Below are 18,476 nucleotides of genomic sequence, written 5' to 3' on the forward strand. Positions count from 1 at the left end.
TCCAAAGTTTTCCATCATCTTTGGAATACCTTTTTTTTATCCAGGATCCAAGGAGGCATAGGTTGACATTTGCTAGATCTGGAATACCCAGCCCTCCAAATTCCTTTTTTGTAGACTAATTTCCAATTTGATAAATGGAGTTTCCTAACTCCTTCAAAGTCATTTCACAAGCAATTGGCCACTTGAGTGTTTATGAGATCCAAGGCCCACTTGGGAAGTTTGAAAAAAGGAGAGCAGATACACATGTATGCTAGGTGGTGCTAGGTGATTCAGTTGACTACCAAGACTTGTCTCATCTGGTTAGCTGGGATATGCTATGTGTTGTTGCTTGTTTAGGCATATCTATCACTTACTGGATTTACTGGTTCTTGATTGGACTCACTTTTGCCAGCATCACTTGGTCTATACCAAGTGATGAATAATCCCTTTGGAGCATCTGCTCCATGCTATGTGTGTTTGAGCATCTTGACTTATGTCACCATGGTTGCTGGTTTGGTGGTGTTTTCGTACTTGCCGATGATTAGATGTTTGGTCGATCACTACTCTCTGGGGTGGCGTGAGTGAACCTGGTGTGATGGCACAAATATCAATTTGTTGTGCATCCTACTTGGCTTCACTTACGCCATCCCTGAATGTTAATATTTGTTTCGACCAACAAAGTATGAGGCATATGCTATCTAGTTGATACCACTTGGCTCTTTCTTTCATTTTAGTGCCTATGATTAGAATGTTCGGTCACTCGTACACTCGGGGGTGGAGTAAGTGAGCCTGGTGTGATGGCACAAATATCAATCTCTTGTGCATCCTACCTGGCCTCACTTACTCCATCCATGAATGTTAATATTTGTTTCGACCAACAAAGTATGAGGCATTCCATTTAGTTCATACTAGCTACTTGTCTATTATTTGAGTTGGCACTTCTTAATTGCATTGGCCGATGATTAGAATGTTTGGTCACTTGTACACTCGGGGGTGGAGCAAGCGAGCCTGGTGTGATGGCACAAATATCAATCTCTTGTGCATCCTACCTGGCCTCGCTTACTCCATCCCTGAATGTTAATATTTGTTTTGACCGACAAAGTATGAGGCATTCCATTTAGTTCATACTAGCTACTTCTTAATTGCATTGGCCTTTCTTCCATTTTAGTGCCGGTGATTAAATTGTTTGGTCACTTGTACACTATGGGGTGGGGCCAGTGAGCCTGGTGCGATGACACAAATATCAATCTCTTGTGCATCCTACCTGGCCTCGCTGACCCCATCCCTGAATGTTAATATTTGTTTCGACCAACAAAGTATGAGGCATATGATATCTAGTTGAGATACCACTTGGCTCTTTCTTCCATTTTAGTGCCGATGATTAGAATGTTTGGTCACCTATACGCCGCAATATACTTTGTAGATGGGCCGCCGTTCCGTGAACGAGTCCTTGACGAGACAAAAACGCCGACCTGCCTCTCCGGCGCAGAACCACGCCAGTCCCAGCCGCCTCCCTTGTGGCCGCGTCTCCTGCGCCTTGCGCTCTTCTCCATGGCCGGACCACGATTGGACTCACCGAGGGAATAATGATAATCGCCATCACCACTATCGTCAGACTCCACAGTTGCAGAGTACTTTGCAGCAGATGCCACTTTTCTTCCCTCGCCATCCAGTGAACGAGTCCTTGATGCAAAGACCGTGCCGACCTGCTCAGCATCATGCTGGCCCCTGTTGCCGCGCTTCAGGCCGTGTCTCCCGCGCCCTGCACTCTTCGCCTTCTTTCCCGGTGAACCAATATACTGATTGTTGGAATAAGGAAACTGTTGATTAGATTGCGATCGGCCGTCATCGATTTCCTTATTCCAACGATCAGTCTATTGGTTCACCGGGCAAGAAGGCGAAGAGTGCAGGGCGCGGGAGACACGGCCTGAAGCGTGGCAACAGGGGCCGGCATGATGCTGGGCAGGCCGGCACGGTCTTTGCATCAAGGACTCGTTCACTGGACGGCGAGGGAAGAAAAGTGGCATCTGCTGCAAAGTACTCTGCACCTGCGGTGAGTCCAATCGTGGTCCGGCCATGGAGAAGAGCGCAGGAGACGCGGCCACAAGGGAGGCGGCTGGGACTGGCGTGGTTCTGCGCCGGAGAGGCAGGTCGGCGTTGTTGTCTCGTCAAGGACCCGTTCACGGAACGGCGGCCGGGGAAAGGGGGGCCCTTCTGCAAAGTATACTGCGGTGTATACTGCAACTATGGTTTCTGACCATAGTATTTATGTTGACCAACAATGTATAAGGCATTTATTCCATTTTGTCTTGTGCATCGGACTTGTTGGTCTCACTTGGTCTCACTTTCTTCCATTTTAACCATAGTAGGAACCGGATGAAGACCCCGATGCAAGCGAGCCTGGTGGGTAGAGAGGAGGGAGCAAAGGAGGAACCGGATGAAGACTACTTTGTATCTCGAAATTGTGAAATTTATATGAATTAAGAGTTGTATGTAAAACATTTGACACTTACCACTATATATGTATCTCGATCAGGCTGTAAGTAATGTGATGATGATGTCTACATTATATATGTGCAATGTACATGCTATTTATATTATTTCTGTATGTTGTTGTATATAACCTGTATATTGCTGTCTATAAACTGCATGTGTATAGCAGGCAGCACAAAATCGTGTATAATACAAGCAAATTCTGTGGCGCACTGAAAATCAATTCTGTGGCGCACGCTTTTCTGTGGCGCACCCAAGCACCCGTGCGCCACAACCGGTGCGCCACAGAAACCATATTTTTGTGGCGAAGTTTCTGTGGCGCACCCCCCATGCGCCACAAAATCCATTTTTGGTCAACCTGTAACTGGGCATGTCCGTGGGCGTCCGCTACGTGGTCACTTTTGACCGCCTGACCTGAGCGGGACGTCCGTCTGTGCCTGCTTAATTAGCACGAACAAAGCGGCGTCCGCCAACCCCACCTCGTGCACGTTAGTCAAACGAAATTGTATCACAGGGGAATGAGGGGATCAGACCAAACCGAAATCAGATCTCACCTCGCACGCATATCAGAATCCCAATTCCACTCCCGAATGCCCTCGTAGCCGCGCCCCGCTCCGGTCCGCCTCCATGGGCGGCCTCAGGGCAGCGTCGCCGTCGCCGGCGGTGGCGATGGCGTGCGTGGTGGCGTCCGAGGTGGCCACGGTGCTGGCCGTCATGCGCCGCAACGTGCGCTGGGCGGGGGTCCGCTACGGCGGGGACGACGGCGGCGGCGCCGACGACGAGTACCTCGACCACCCCCTCATCGCGGGCCTCAAGTCCCTCCGCCGCCGCGCGGCCTCCGGGGCACCCGCTGCCCCGCCGGCGACCCGCTCCTCTACCTCCGCCCCTTCCTCGACGTCGTGCGTTCCGACGAGACCGGCGCGCCCATCACCGGCGCCGCCCTCTCCTCCCTGCACAAGATCCTCTCGCTCGACCTCGTGGCGCCCGGCCCCGGCGTAGCCGACGCCATGGTCGCCGTCGTGGACGCCGTCACGGGCTGCCGCTTCGAGGTCACCGAAACCGGCCTCCGAGGAGGCCGTCCTCGCCAGGGTCCTGCAGGTGCTGCTCGCTCGCGTGCGCGGCCGCGCCGCCCGGCCCTCGCCAACCGCCACGTCCGCGCCATCGTCGGCACTCGCTTCCGCGTCGTGCAGCAGGCCGGCACCAAGGGGAGCTCTGCAGCGCGTCTCCGGGCAGACCATCGGCCTCGCCGGATGCGTGGAGCACCACACCGACGTCGCCGGACACGTGCTGTTGAGGAACCCAAGAACCTCGCCGGCCGCCGGGAGATCCCCACAGGTCTTGGTCGTGGTGGGAGAAGGGGGCGGAGGGAGGGAGAGGCGGCCGTTTGGGCGGAGGGAGGGAGCGAGATGGAGAGGTGGCGGACTTTCGCCAGCCATGGCGCGCCGCCCGTCGAAGGTGACCGGGGCGAGGGAGAGCGGAGAAGTCTCGATCCGGAAGAACTTGTTCCGTCGAGGCGGCGTGGCGGCGGTAGTGAACCCATAGCGGAAGCCCGTCTCGTTTCTGCCCCTCACCGTGGGTGTTCGCTTCAAGGTTTTAATTGGGCTGGGCTGGCGGCGCCGTGGACGGCCCGTGACCACCTACAGGCCTAATTTTTGGTGCGCCACTGTGACGATCTCAACGGTGGAGTGGAAATCGAGGAGGCGCGGCTGCCAGGAGATGGTGGCGTAGTGGATCCTCCTCGTTCGCTCGCCACCCGCGAGCAAATAGTGTACGGGTTCGCATGGGGAAATGCGGAGGATCCGCACCTCGCATCCGATCCGACTCCACCGGTGAACACGGCAGGCCTCACCGCATCTCGATGCACATGGAACATCAGCGAGCCAACATGACTCATGGCGGCGGGATTCCATCGCCGCGCTCCCTCGCCGTGATCCTCGCCTCCAAGTATCGGATCTGGCGTGGCAAATCGTGCGGGATTTGCGGCCGCCAGCCAACGGGCTCGCACATGGCGTCACGCTCCTCCGGCGAGGCCAGGATCAGATACGGGAGGAAGTACCTGCGCTCCATCTTCTCCTGCAAGGCCATCTCCAGCGCGCTTTCTCGGCGGACGACTTCTTGGGGCCAAAGGGCCTTCCGAGGACGTGAGCCTCATCGTGAATCGCCTGGGGGAGTCATCCTCGCCCTCCGGCGCACTTTGGAGGGCCCGATAAGGGGAGGCGGTGGCAGAGGAACGAGATCCGACTGGCGGCGCGGTGGGCATCTGCGAGCGGAGGAGAGAGGAGGAGAGTGGTCCCCGTCGTCTTAGTATGCCCCCACGACCACAATGTGCATGTAGAAGAGCATGTTGTTGGCGAGATGCGCAAGAGCCGATTTTGTGCCCACATTTAAGGTGCCCAATACCTTACGAAGTTTCAAGTTTGTTCATCTCTCACTCTATATTAAATTATTTCAATGAAACACTAACGCAAATCACATGGTTGTTGAGTATTTTGACCTTCCCTGAGTGCCATATCTCAGATACTCGGCAAAGAGCCTCTTTTCCGAGTGCCAAACGAAGACATACACGAAATTCATCTCACGAAAATGCACTCGGCAAACAGAAAACACACTGCAAAGGGTCTCTTTTCCAAGTGTCATCGGCAAAGGGAGCTGCAGCGTGGATGTCCATTCACACGTCTGGTGAGCGGACTGGCACCTCTAGCATTTGGCGAGTGTCAAACACGAACGCTCGGTAAATAAAATCTTTGCCTAGTGTTTTTAGATTAAACTTGGCAAAGTTGCCTTTTGCCTAGTGTTTTTAGATGGCAGTCGTCAAATACCCTCTGTGCCGAGTGATTTTTAGGTGACACTCGGCAAAGACCCTCTTTGCCTAGTGTCAAATATGGATACTAGGCAATGACATGAATTTTTGCAAGAACGGGCGCTGTGAGGCCCCGGTTTGGAGCCGCGCGAAGCCAACATCATACCTCTGATAATATAACACATTGGGCCCAAAAATGATTTTTGCAAGAAATCTAGAACAAGCGAAAGTTGATGCTTAGTTCAAATCTAGCTTGCTTCCAACAAAATCGGCAGGACACCGTAGGAAATATCATGAAATCATAGAAAATGAATGCACAACAGGTATGTGAATTGTAGTGCGAAAGTGGTCTTCTATATTTCTGTGTATGTTTCGTACTATTGTAGATTGCGCTTGAACCCATTTCGGCGCTGGGAAAATGAAAAATAGTTTTTCATGGCTAGGAAATGAAAACTCATAAAAGCAACAATTGCTTCCCATTTTAAAGCCCCACTGATGTGTGCGCAATATGAACTCTTCCGGCAAACTATGATATGCCGAAGGTCATGACCTAGCTCATTTGCCATAAAAGCCATAGAATCTCGTAAGAGGTAGCTCATTTTGTGAAGGGTGTTTTTGGAATAACTATAGTTTTCCAACTTCGTAATTTTTTGTTGGGTAAAAGGTCACCTAAGACGACGCCTTGCGAAATTTATCCATTTTCCTGATTATGTTTTAGTGAATTGTGCTTAAATTCGGACTCGTGGAACGACTTTTCGCAAGAAAGGGTGTTGCGATGCACACCGGAGGGAACCGAACCAAACCGATACAATTATGTGATAAAACAACACATTGTGGACTTAAAAATTGTTTTTGTAAAAAATCTAGAACAAGCAAAAGTTGACGCTTAGTTCAAATCTTGCCCTGCTTCCAGTGAAATCAGCAAGGCACCGTATATTGTACCATGAATTCCCAGAAACCTAGTCCACGCAGAAGTTATGTGAACCATAGTACGGAAGTGTTCTTCTATTTTTATGCATAGATTTCATACCATTGAAGATTGCATTTCTTGTAGCTAGTTAACAAAAAAACTATTTCAACCCCCGAAAAATGACATTTTGCAAGAACGGGAGCACACCGGAGGGGGAACCGCACAAAAGCGACATCATGCTATTTTATATGCACTAGTTGTGCGGGAAAACACAAAATTTTCAATATAAAGTTTGTTGCAAGTGGTTATTTCTAAAATAAAAGAGAAAAAAGAATAAAAAAAAAGGTTTTACCGAGTGCAACACTCGGCAAAGATGGCGAGTTCTGATTGGTGGAAATGGTAAGGCCACGGATTAATGATATGGCAGCGTAAAAAATAACACAACTCCACCAACCCATCGGTTTTATCTTGTCCTTTCTCTTTCCTTGCCGCGCTCTTTAGTAAAGGCCTAGAAGGCCCAAAGAAAGTTCTATACTTCAATAAAAGATAATGAATTTAATTATCACCTTTTTACGACATGACTAGTAATAGAATATTTGAATGTAATCATTGTGACCATTAATTAATTTGCATGCAATTAATAAAAAAAAAAATTGACCACCATAATGTTATGCATTGAAGCAATAGTTTAGAGTATTCAACTCCCACGCCAAAGCTTCAATGCGTCAAGATAAGGATGTTGATGTATTAAGATATTTTTAATGGTTCTAAATATGGATGTGAAATCAAAATTACAATAGATATATTAGCTGTTACAAAGAAGGATGCAATGTACTCACATATGAATAATTGGCTAATAATTAATAGTATCTATTAAATTGCACATTCCTAATTTTTTTTATAACATAACAATATTTTACTTCTTTATAAGGGCAGTCCATCGCTTCATACCACACACAATTATGTCCTTAGACAACAGTACCCATAAATCTTTAGTCTTCTGTAGAGTTTTGTTCTACCTTTTTCTAGTAGTAAGTTGCTTTCTAGTTGTCTTCCTTAGTATGCCGAGGAGGGAGAGGCGGTTGGGTGTCATGTACATTGATAACGATAAAGACCGCGATGTCACCTTCTTCAAGAGACGTGGAGGTTTGTACAAAGGCGCTGCTGACCTCTCTGTCCTTACTGGTGCTAAGGTTGCTATCGTCCTTGAGAAGGACAATGGAAAGATGCACTCATTTGGGGCGCCATCAACCAAACCAATTGTTGATGCTTTTCTATTAGGACATCCACCAACAACTCCATTCACCAATGGGGTGACAACTTCAAGAATTGAACGCCTACAAGGCAACGTTGCTCGGTTGGACATGGAGAACATGAAGGAGGGTAAGAGAAACCAACTCTCCATCCAACGTATGAAGGAGATCCAAGACGACAAGCCAGGTATGGAGGCAAAACTTCTGTTCTCAAAGGAAGAAGATCTTAGTCTTGAAGATCTTGATAGGCTCTTCAATGACCTCTCGAGGGTTCAAGATGACATTAGAAGACGTCTTCCTCCATTGCATAATGGCTGCAATACTAATACCAGTGGCCCAAGCATGATCCAAAACCTGCAACCACGAAGAGGCCCATCGTTGGATCTTTTCAATAATGCTCCTTCATCGATGTTATTGCCGTGGTCTCACTATCTTACCCAACACAAGTTTCATTCATTTCCACTACCATCCCCACCAGAACAAATATTGGCACCACTTCATCATATTCAGGTCCCACAAATGCTACAACCTCCACCATCACCGGTTTCCCTGCTTCAACCAATTCCCGATTCACTACATGAGCTACCGCCACCACATGATCTACACCTTCAAAACCACCAAAGTTCTTACAACATGGTGCAGCCACCACAAAACGACGCAAGCCACAACTCAACAATCGAGCATAGTTTTGCGGCCACCCCACCATTACTCAACTGTAGTATCGATGATTTTTTCATTGATGACATGTTTGGCTCTGACCAATGGGGTTATCCTCTATCACATCAGGCATGGAACAATGGATTACATGGGTTGGATGCTTACTTGGGCTATAATGGTACCAATGTAGGACAATCATCCATGGGAAACGGTGGACAAATAAATCCAGCATTGGAGTCTTCTTCTAGTGGGCAAGATGTTGATATTGAGGCACAATATGGATGCTTTTTTTAGATTCTAGTTAACTCTTCCATTCTAGTGATATAATAGCTAAAAATCTAGTCATGTTTCCATTAGGAAAATCTGACTCTTTGAGGCAAGATAATGTGTGTTGTGAGTCTTATGCAATAAAGATTGTTTCATTTCTACCACAGCTTGTGTTTTCATTATAGCTAAATAAAATGTGTATTGTTGAGATGTTTACATCTGAAGATGAAGGAGGAACATGGAATGCATTTATGGCTCTCTTAACATATTGCTAGACAAAAATTATTAAATCAACTGAATGTAGGAGTTGTGCTTGTTAAATAAATAGAAAGTAGAAGTACAACTCTCTCTCAACAGACGGTCATCAACTAGTTATTCAGATATTAGAAGACTGCAAATGACAATAAAAATCCACTATGAGATTCATGTGAATAAATTGAAGTTTTTCAAATAATTCCGAAAAATCTTACCATTAAACTAAAAATAGAACAAAGCTCTAAAGAGATTAAGACTGCCTAAATTCTCTATTAATATGTTATATGCACCGTTACCAACATAGAAGAGATCCAGTGAGAAAAATATCCATGCTTATATAGTAAACCGTCTTCCTTTTTAATGCATGGTGTTAGCTTTGCTTGCTAATTTCAACAATAGAAACCTTACAAATATTTGACGACCATCCCATATGTTGCATCCTTTAATTTCAACTATAATTGTTGATAAACTTGATTTGTGTTGTGAACAAGATGATATTTGGTGATTGCTGGAGTGTGAATAGTCATGCTACGAAGATACAATGAATGGTGCACATGCACAAATCATTATCATCGTATATACACAACTACGAGCACAAAAAAGAAACATCTACTTTTGAGTCTCATACTAAGGATTTCTTTTTTATGGTATACCACAACCTGTCCATAATAATTCAACCAAAGTTTAGAGGATATATTGTTTATCCAAGATGCAAAACATCAATTAGCACCAAATACAGTATGCATACTAATTAATATAGAAAGGCATTTGAAATTTTTTACTCACCTCGAGAACATTATATATGTACCTCAAGGCGTAGTTCAATATCCCTACAAAACATAGTAAGAAAAGTGTGGTGTTATCACTGGGGAAGCCAGGGTCCTCCAAATCGACTATGTGGCCCGTAAAGCGCGGCCTGCCTGCCGAAGAGAGCCACACCATGGGCCTCGCGACACCCGACTGGAAACTTCGGCCCCGGGAAGGATTGCATCAGAAGTGAGTAAGCCATGATTACTTTGGAATCTGAATGATATATACGCATCCTGCTGGCCTGGATCAAAGCATGAAAAAGACTATGCAACAAATAGATCCATACGAGCCATAGTCGAGGACACAACTACCGACTACCCGAAAGTGGGAGGCCTACCCCAAGGCCGACGCAAGAGGCCCCACCTAGTATCCTGATGGCCTAATAAGGATGAAACCTGAGAGGAAAAGAGAAGACAAAGATTCGTGAGGTTTCACAGGAAGCTAGGATTGGTCGAAGACCCATCCTTTTAGTGAGGGATGATATCATGATGGGACCAACCCACATGTATAGCCTTTGTCTACTAGCTCTATCCACTGTGGTATCCCATTGGTAGCATAAAAGGAGGACCATGGTCAGGAAGAGAGAGGAGACAAGCATCAAGGATAGAACAGGAGGGCAAGGTGAGAATTGTCCCTTAGAAAAAGAGACAAAAATAGAGATATAGTAGTAGTTCACCTTCTTTCTTGGAACACCGCTAAGGAAGATTGTAACATCCCAGGTTTAGAGGCTAGAAAAAGAGATAATACAAATGTGTGCATTGGATTCATGCATAGAAAATCTGGAGAATTTCCGCGCTTTCAAATAAAACTCGTCACAGTAACTGAAGTTTCACTTGACTTGATGGAACTGAAGTAGCTCATCAAGTCAAGCACTATAAACCTCAATGTAATCTTTGCTAAAACCTTGTTTTGGGTAGAGATGATTTGATCTATGGGTTAGATCAAATGGCACATAAATTAAAATAGCAACACATTATTTAAGAATCAAGCTCTAACTTATTAACACTTAAAAGTTTACCAACTACCTTTGTGTGTAATTTAATTCACTTCTAAACTTATTACCAAATATGGTAAACCACAAGGTCTAAAGTGCATAAAAGCCACACATTCTTATTTAAATCATAAGTTATTAAATATATGGAATACTACAAAACTAAATTTGTTTACATTACGAATTAGAGTTCAAACTATTTGAATAAAACTAACTATGAGTATTTTGAAACTCATATGATCATGCCTTGGTTAAATCAAGTATCACCATTCAAAATTGGGGTATAACCTTTATCTTTGACATTTTGAGCACAACTATAATATGGAGACAATCACACATGATATAGTGCCTCGTCCATAATAATAAAACCATCCACAAGACATTTAGTAATAAATGCCACTTGGCTATCCAAGAGGATAATATCCATGCCACATAGGATGAAAATATCTACATAGCTTGCCTGCTAAGCTATGCCACATCATGCTAATAGGATTGCTATGGATGAGAGCATGACAACCAAGCACCTTACTCATCAAATCAAAACAAGAGTCACCCACCTATGTGTCATCATACTAGAGCTTGATCAAGCCTATAAAAGGAACCCCATATGTTAGCCATTTGACCATCTTGTAGCATGATACAAGGAAACCAACACATAGAGCCACTCCATACATTAGATAGGGCCAAGATGAAGCAGCTAGGAGGTGGAGGCATGCCACAAGATGCAGGTTTATCGGATTTCCTGAAGAACAAGCTACAGAAGATAACAAGGTAGAATTCCTAGGCAACCATATCTTTAGATGATCATATCATCAACTCTTCAATAGAGCCCTAGCTAGGTTGTTTCAATGCATTGAGAAGTGAGAGAGGTTATAGATTCTAACCATAGTCATGTACATCCAAGATAATAAAAGAGAAGGTTTATACTCTAGTGCTTCAAACGAACACCTGATATTGGAGGTGATATCCCTATTTCATTAGTGATACCTTAGGAAGCCAAACCATTGATCATTACAAATTGGGTAATGATCATAAACCCTAAGAAGTTGAAGTAAAAGAATGAGTTCATCATGTTTAATGCATGATCATGCTTTGGAAACATAAGAAGATAAGTTAAACCCTTATGTGATAAGCATATATCAAACATGAAGGAATACACATGCACACATGTCCATGCCCTATGGGCAGGTACATATAAATTTTCCGATATAAAAGATAAGTCTTGTGGACTAGTGCTTTCAAAATTGCATTGTTTAAGAGCTTTTGGTATATGTCTTCACGGAGATGGCAAAATATATCTTTTTTCCTGAAACTTTGCATGCAGATGAAACCGTGGACATTTATGTTGATTTTTTATATTTTAAAATTATTGTAATGCTGGTATAGTTCACCGGAGATCATTCGCCTCCCAGAGACTAAATACCACTATTTCCATTTCAAGGGATGCTTGATTTTTTTTGTATTTTTTTTAGAAAACTTGCCGCGTATGTATTAATCAACCGACATACTCAGATGCCAATAGTTCTACAACGAAATCCGGTGAGGAAACCAACCAGAAGTTACACACATTATTGTCACAACCATGTTTAGCTAACAAATGTGCTACGCCGTTACACGATCTACAGGCATGTCTGATCAAGTGCCACAAAGCCCTTCAGCAGAGACTTTACCTCCTCAACGAGGGGACAATGAATAGATCGATCCATCTCCTTGCTTCTCAGCTTGATGACAACACCTATACAATCATCCAGGCACACCTTCTCTCAACCATGTCCCTTGGCTAGCGCCAGAGCTCTTTTGCAAGCAATCAGCTCGGCTCTCTCAGGATCAGATACAGAGGGCAAAAAATGGCATTCGCGAGCGAGGAAACCCCCATGATGATCACGCAGAACCACGCCCGTACCGCCAACTTCAGAACTTGTGCGGAAAGAACCATCGGCATTAGCTTTACACCACCCTTCATCGGGAGGGAGCCAGTGCTCCGCTGATCTCGAAGGCCGCAGTGGTTGCGAGGTTTTGAGACTATGCCACTCATCCACCAGATAAATCGAGCGCCTCGCAATAGCAGCCGGGTCCTCAATAGAGATCTCCTCTCGAGCCTTGTTCCTGGCTAGCCATAACTGGTAGATAGTCATAATGCCAATTGCTAGTTCCCTCTCATCAAGCTTGCATATCTAGTCCACAAGTCAACCCTACATTTCAGTTCGCCGAACAGTTTCAGCAGGAGGAGCATGGAGTGGCAGAACCATCTGATCACGAACCTGTTCCCAGGTCCTCACCGAGTGGGGGCAACGCCAGAATCTATGAAGCAACGATTCATCCCTGTAACAGATCACGCACTTGACTCCATCCTTAATCTTATGTCGCTCTAGCTCGACTCCGACAGCTAATCCATTTTTAATGAGTCTCCAGGTGTGAATTTTGGCCTTACACGGGACCTCAGCAGCCCACAAAGCCAGCCACCCCTTGTGTTCATCACAACTTAGTGATGAGCTTTCCCTCCCAATGCTCAAGGCTTTCAGATGTGTCTTCAAATGATATGCCGACTTGACACTAAAGACCCCGTTTTTGGTGTTGTTCCAAGCAATATAATCGTCTGATCCGGCTCTACCCACGGGAATCTGAACAATGTCAGCTTGGCCACGTCCCAGCCCGCACCCTCGGGTAAAAGAAGCTCGTCCACCCTTTGAACCGAGGTATTTGGCTTATGTCCCAGTGGACGTTTCAGCCCCGACCTCGGGATCCAGTTATCCTTCCAAACATCAATCCGCGAGCCATTGCCAATTCGCCATAACAAACCTTCCTTTAGGAGATCCCTGCCATGCATAATACTCCTCCACGTAAAAGAGGCACCCTTGGGGCATCTTGCTGACAAAAAATCACGGGGGGCACTTGTATGAGATCTGGGCATAACGTGCGATCGAAGGATCGAGTATTCTGGACCATTTGATGTGAAATCTGTGGCACAGATCGGGCTTTTAGATCTGGTGGAACATTTTTGCATCAAACACCCCGTTCTACTCCATATTTCGGTTCTGTATCCTTCCATCCCCACGCGCTCTGTTCAGCCCTAGTTCCCAAATCCACCTCCAGTCCAGGCGAAGCCGACGGCGGTAGCGGCGTTCCGCCGTTCCCCATCCTGTGCCGGCGTGTACCGACGGAGACAACGACATTCCTTCCTTCTTCCCCTCTCTCGTGCGGCGGCAATGGAGGCCTAGCGACGGTGGCTGCAGCTCGTCAAGCGAGCTTGGGAAGGTGCCACAAAATCGCCCACGGTTCGTTGTGCTTTTTCCTGAAATCTGTTGAGTTCCTTATCTAATTTGGGCCCTGCTACTAATATTTTACATTCTCCGACAAGGATTCAAAAGGAAACTACACAATATTGCGTTATGTCGTTTTCACTCACAGTAGTAACTACGACCTCTGCTCGGTTTTAACTGACGCATGAACACATCACAAATGAAGTAGCAGTGGTTCTAATTAAGGTCAATTAAATACAAATGGAGGGAGTAATATTTGTAACTATTTTTATACCAGTTCTGATAATGAAATGAAGAGAAAACTTTGCTGCATTACATTATGCTCTTTGGTATGAGAAATATTCAGATATGCCTATGTTCTTCTATTTTTCTTCACTTCTTGGTTTCTGTAGAAGAACATGTTAATTCACCTAAATTACCATGCAATAATTAGGACGCGAAGTGTATACACCGATGGCAGGAATCTTCTTTTATGGCACCATGTATTTCTTCCTAGTTTCCACCATGTAGTGAAATCAACTTATTTTTAATCTGATTTTGATGCTTTATGGTATGTAATACGGTCAGTTAAGTGGTTCAGGAACCTTCTCTAATATGAATGCATTACCTTTAGACATGATCCGGTTCTTGGCATGTGTCTTGTTTTGTACTCACGATAGGAAAAGAGAAAAAGAATTCATTGGATTTTACTTGTCACTGTTACTGATATGAAACTAATGCAGAATTGTTCTTCTAAATGGAGGGGACCAGTGCAACCTCACCATCACCAATCCTTGCATGCCCGGCCAATCCGCGTACCGTACCAACTATCTCAGGTAAGTTTTTTGGTGTCAATAGTGCCAATATTTCTGGTTCTTCATGATAATCATGTGTGCTTCAGCTCAGTCTTTTATTTATTTTGCAGACTCAGTCAATAGCTTGGGAATGACAGAATTAAGTGATGCCAACTCTTTTTCAGAGATTAATTCTAGGATGCTTCCTCTTAGTGAATTCTCTACACCCAAGAAGAGACAATGCTTTTCGCAAGATGTAAGTGTACTGCTGATTGTATGCTTTTTTTGCACAATTCAAATCTACACTTTATAGTGGTCCAGTGGCTTTTGAGTGTTTACGTTTGGCATGAGCACATGAGATCTCATAACTATATTTTCTCAAACTGAAGAAACAAGTGCTATTACCCGAAAACCACGATGAATGTAAATCTCTAGAATCATTTGGCATGTTTGACAGAGAGAGCTTACATGCATATGTGTGCTCGATCTTCGTAACTATGAAAGCTGTGTTGACTTGTTCATCTTTCCAGGGCTCATTGCATAAACCAGTGTGCGACGAGGCAATAAAACCAATAGTAGGCATGAGATTTGATGACATTGCTTCTGTAGAGGCATTTTACAAGAACTATGCACACCACGTGGGATTTGGTGTCCGTCTTGGGTCACAAAGGATGGTGAACAATGTAATTCACTGGAAGCGTTTCTTATGCGCAAGGGAGGGATACCGTTCCACAAAAGATACTCATACTGTTGACTACTTGGATAAAAATGCTTCAAATAAAAGGCGCAAGGTCAAAAGAACAAGGTGTGGATGTGATGCTCATATTTACGTCAATCGGGATAGTGAAGGCAAATATAACATTGCTTCAATGGTTGAGCACCACAATCATGAACTAGTGTCCCCTAGAAAGCAACACCTGATTAGATCAAACAGGAAAGTAAGTGAGAGAGCCAAATTGACACTATTTGATTGCCACAAAGCTAGCATTGGACCAGCCCAAGCATATAGGTTACTTCATGTTGGTGCAGGGGCGTTTGACGGTGTGGGATGCACGAAGAAAGACTTGCAGAATTACTATTCAGAGTTCAAAAATAAAATCAAGAATTGCGATGCTCAAATGCTAGTGGACCAGTTTGGTAGATTGAAGCAACTCAATGCTGCTTTTTTCTTTGAGTATGATGTCGATGAAGATGGTACATTATTGCGTTTGTTTTGGGCAGATGCAACTAGTAGGAAAAATTACAGTCATTTCCATGACGTGCTGTCCTTTGATTCCACATACAGCACCAACCAATACAACTATATCTTTGCACCATTCACTGGTATCAACCATCATATGCAAAGTGTATTTCTGGGTGGCGGATTTTTACTGAATGAGGCGACAGAGGACTACAAATGGTTGTTCGAGGCATTTCTTAAATCCATGGGTGGGGTTGCTCCTGGAGTTATCATAACGGATGAGAGTGGCAGCATGAGGAATGCTATCGAGGCAATTCTCCCTAACACAGTGCATCGGTTGTGCATGTGGCACATTATGCGGAAGGTTCCTGAGAAGGTCCCGCTGGAATTAAGAACCAACGAATATTTCTACAAGAGGTTGAATTCTTGTGTGTGGAATTCTGAAACACCTACAGAATTTGAGGAAAGTTGGAAGAATGTAATGTTAAGATTTGACTTGGAAACTAATGAATGGTTTGGAAAATGTTACCATATCCGTAGGTCATGGGTGCCGGCATACTTCATGGACATTCCCCTAGCTGGTATTCTTAGAACCACCTCCAGGTCAGAGAGTGAAAACTCATTTTTCAAGAATTTCATTCGTCGCAAGCTTGCTTTTGTTGAGTTTTGGCTAAGGTTTGACACAGCCCTGAAATGTCAGAGACAAGAGGAGTTGGTTGCTGACCACACGAGCTTACACACAACACCCAGATTGATGACATGTTGGGAAATAGAAAGACATGGTAGCTTGATATTCACTCATGAGGTTTTTAACTTGTTTCAGTCCGAGGTACTTGCTGCTAGAGAGCATTGTGATGTCCAGGACACAAAGGATGTGGGGGATCTCAAAATCATGTCCGTTAGTGATCAAAGTCACCCAAAAAACAGGGTAAGAGAAGTTAATTTACAAACAACAACCATGATAACCAAATGTTCGTGTATGCTTTTTGAGAACAAGGGAATTGTGTGCCGCCATGTCATACGTGTCCTGAGGGGAACAAAGATAAATGAACTTCCAAATTTTTATATACTCAAAAGATGGGAGAAGATGTGCAAAAGGTAATTTTAATTCCATACCTATAGTGAATATTTGATTGATTTAAGACCGTTCACATTCTAACTTGTTTTTTTCCTATAGAGACATTGTCTATGATGGAGATGGAAATCCACTTGATGATAATCCCATTGACTATGTTGACATGGAAACAAGACGAAAGATCTCGGTAGCACGGAACAAATTCGAAGATCTCATCCGACATGCGAAAAACTCAAGTGGAGGACTGGACTTGCTCCATTCGGGTCTGTGTGATTTGGAATCAACTATTTCCCAGTCTACGCTTGCTGTAGCTCATACTTCACAACAAGAACAAGAATCATTTGTTGGTAGCTCCTTCCCTACCCAAGTTGATATCCTAACACCTACCAATATCGACGCAAGAGGCACATGCTCGAGAATTAAGGGCCATCGAGACAAGGAAAAGAAGGCACAGCCAAAGAAAAAATTAGGTGTTACTGTACGGGTGCCACGCGTTTGCGGCACATGCAAAGAACTTGTGCTACATGACAGCCGTAAATGTCCGAAGAAAAAATGAAAATGTTTATCTTTTCAAGGTCCTTAAATCACTGTATATAAGCTAGTGTTGGATTGTTCATCGCTTGACATCTCATGTTGTTGGGAGCTCTGTATACTATGTAGTGAGCTGAAAAACTGGTTCAATGGGCATAGTAACTCGTCAGCACATATGTTCTAAATTCACTTATGAATTTCTCTGTTATTCATTAGCTGGTATGGATTTAAATGTTAATAGTGGGGACACAGAAAAGAGTACATAGATTAATTACCTAATATTTTGAATGAACCACTTCTTCTCAGAATGTTCAGTCTTTTATTTCCATAGATAGATGAAACATTCAGTTTCTGTTGGGAAGCATTACATCAATCTCTCATACATCTTAGTGTTGAAGCACATTCACGGTTCAGTATCTGAATGCTGAAAATGCAATGAAGTGTGGAATGCCCATCTCAGCTGGCCTACTGGTCCATCTCACAAACTAGTAAACTGCTTCTCTGATTTTGTAACTACAATCAGCGACATGCATACAGAACTCGCTTTTGCTCACAAGAAGACTTTACTGTTTGCGTATATAGCTAAATTTCAGCCAATCATCTAATACAAGATCACATACATCTGGATAAACAAAATGTCATGATACACTAGAGATGCAAGTGTGAATACGATGTCGGGCCTCCTGCTCTGCACTCCTCTTCTTCTGTAGAGATTTCTTTAAGCCTCCACCCTTCTTCCGCTTCGCCGTGTCCCAGCTGCGGACTCTTGCCTCATCCGCTTCCTTGCTCTGGTCTCAACCCCATAATCTGCAAGTTGCAATTAATAAATATAAATCCTTAAGCATATTGTTCTGAGCCCTATGGTGCAAAATCCTCTTACTTGTGTGCACCTCTCCAGCAGGTGAATCCCATCATATCATCACCTTCTATAAAACAAGAAGACACAAAGGTAAGCTTAGTAAGATACCACAACCACCACACAACCTTTGTGTGAGCAATTTTTAGGTTTTCTGTTAGCAAAGGAAGAACACACTTACTGTGCAATATCAAGTTTTGAGGACAACAGTATTCTTCATGTTTATGTGCTGACGATTGGAGTAAGCTGCGGCTTTCCTTATTTTCTTGTGATGACCCTTCCTAGGAGCATGCACCATTAACCTGTGATGCTGATCCATGTATGCTATGGCTAATTTCCTTGTCGTCGTGTGACCCTGTGGGCTGAAATTTTCATTTTTCTTGAAT

The 18,476-nt window shown here is 44.4% G+C and overlaps 1 protein-coding gene and 1 pseudogene across 1 annotated transcript; both read left to right on the forward strand.

The window, feature by feature from the left end:
- The first annotated feature begins 3,126 nt into the window (after window positions 1-3,126).
- Window positions 3,127-5,669, forward strand: LOC124708454 (annotated as a pseudogene).
- A 1,559-nt stretch (window positions 5,670-7,228) lies between these two features.
- On the forward strand, window positions 7,229-14,411 carry LOC124708462 (agamous-like MADS-box protein AGL28). The gene is made up of 2 exons (XM_047240148.1): window positions 7,229-7,766; window positions 14,398-14,411. Exons 1-2 carry the CDS (start codon window positions 7,244-7,246, stop codon window positions 14,409-14,411), a joined length of 537 nt encoding a protein of 178 aa, XP_047096104.1. The 5' UTR covers window positions 7,229-7,243.
- The last annotated feature ends 4,065 nt before the right edge of the window (window positions 14,412-18,476 follow it).

The sequence above is a fragment of the Lolium rigidum genome, chromosome 1 (assembly GCF_022539505.1).
Source record: "Lolium rigidum isolate FL_2022 chromosome 1, APGP_CSIRO_Lrig_0.1, whole genome shotgun sequence".
NCBI classification, from domain to species: domain Eukaryota; kingdom Viridiplantae; phylum Streptophyta; class Magnoliopsida; order Poales; family Poaceae; genus Lolium; species Lolium rigidum.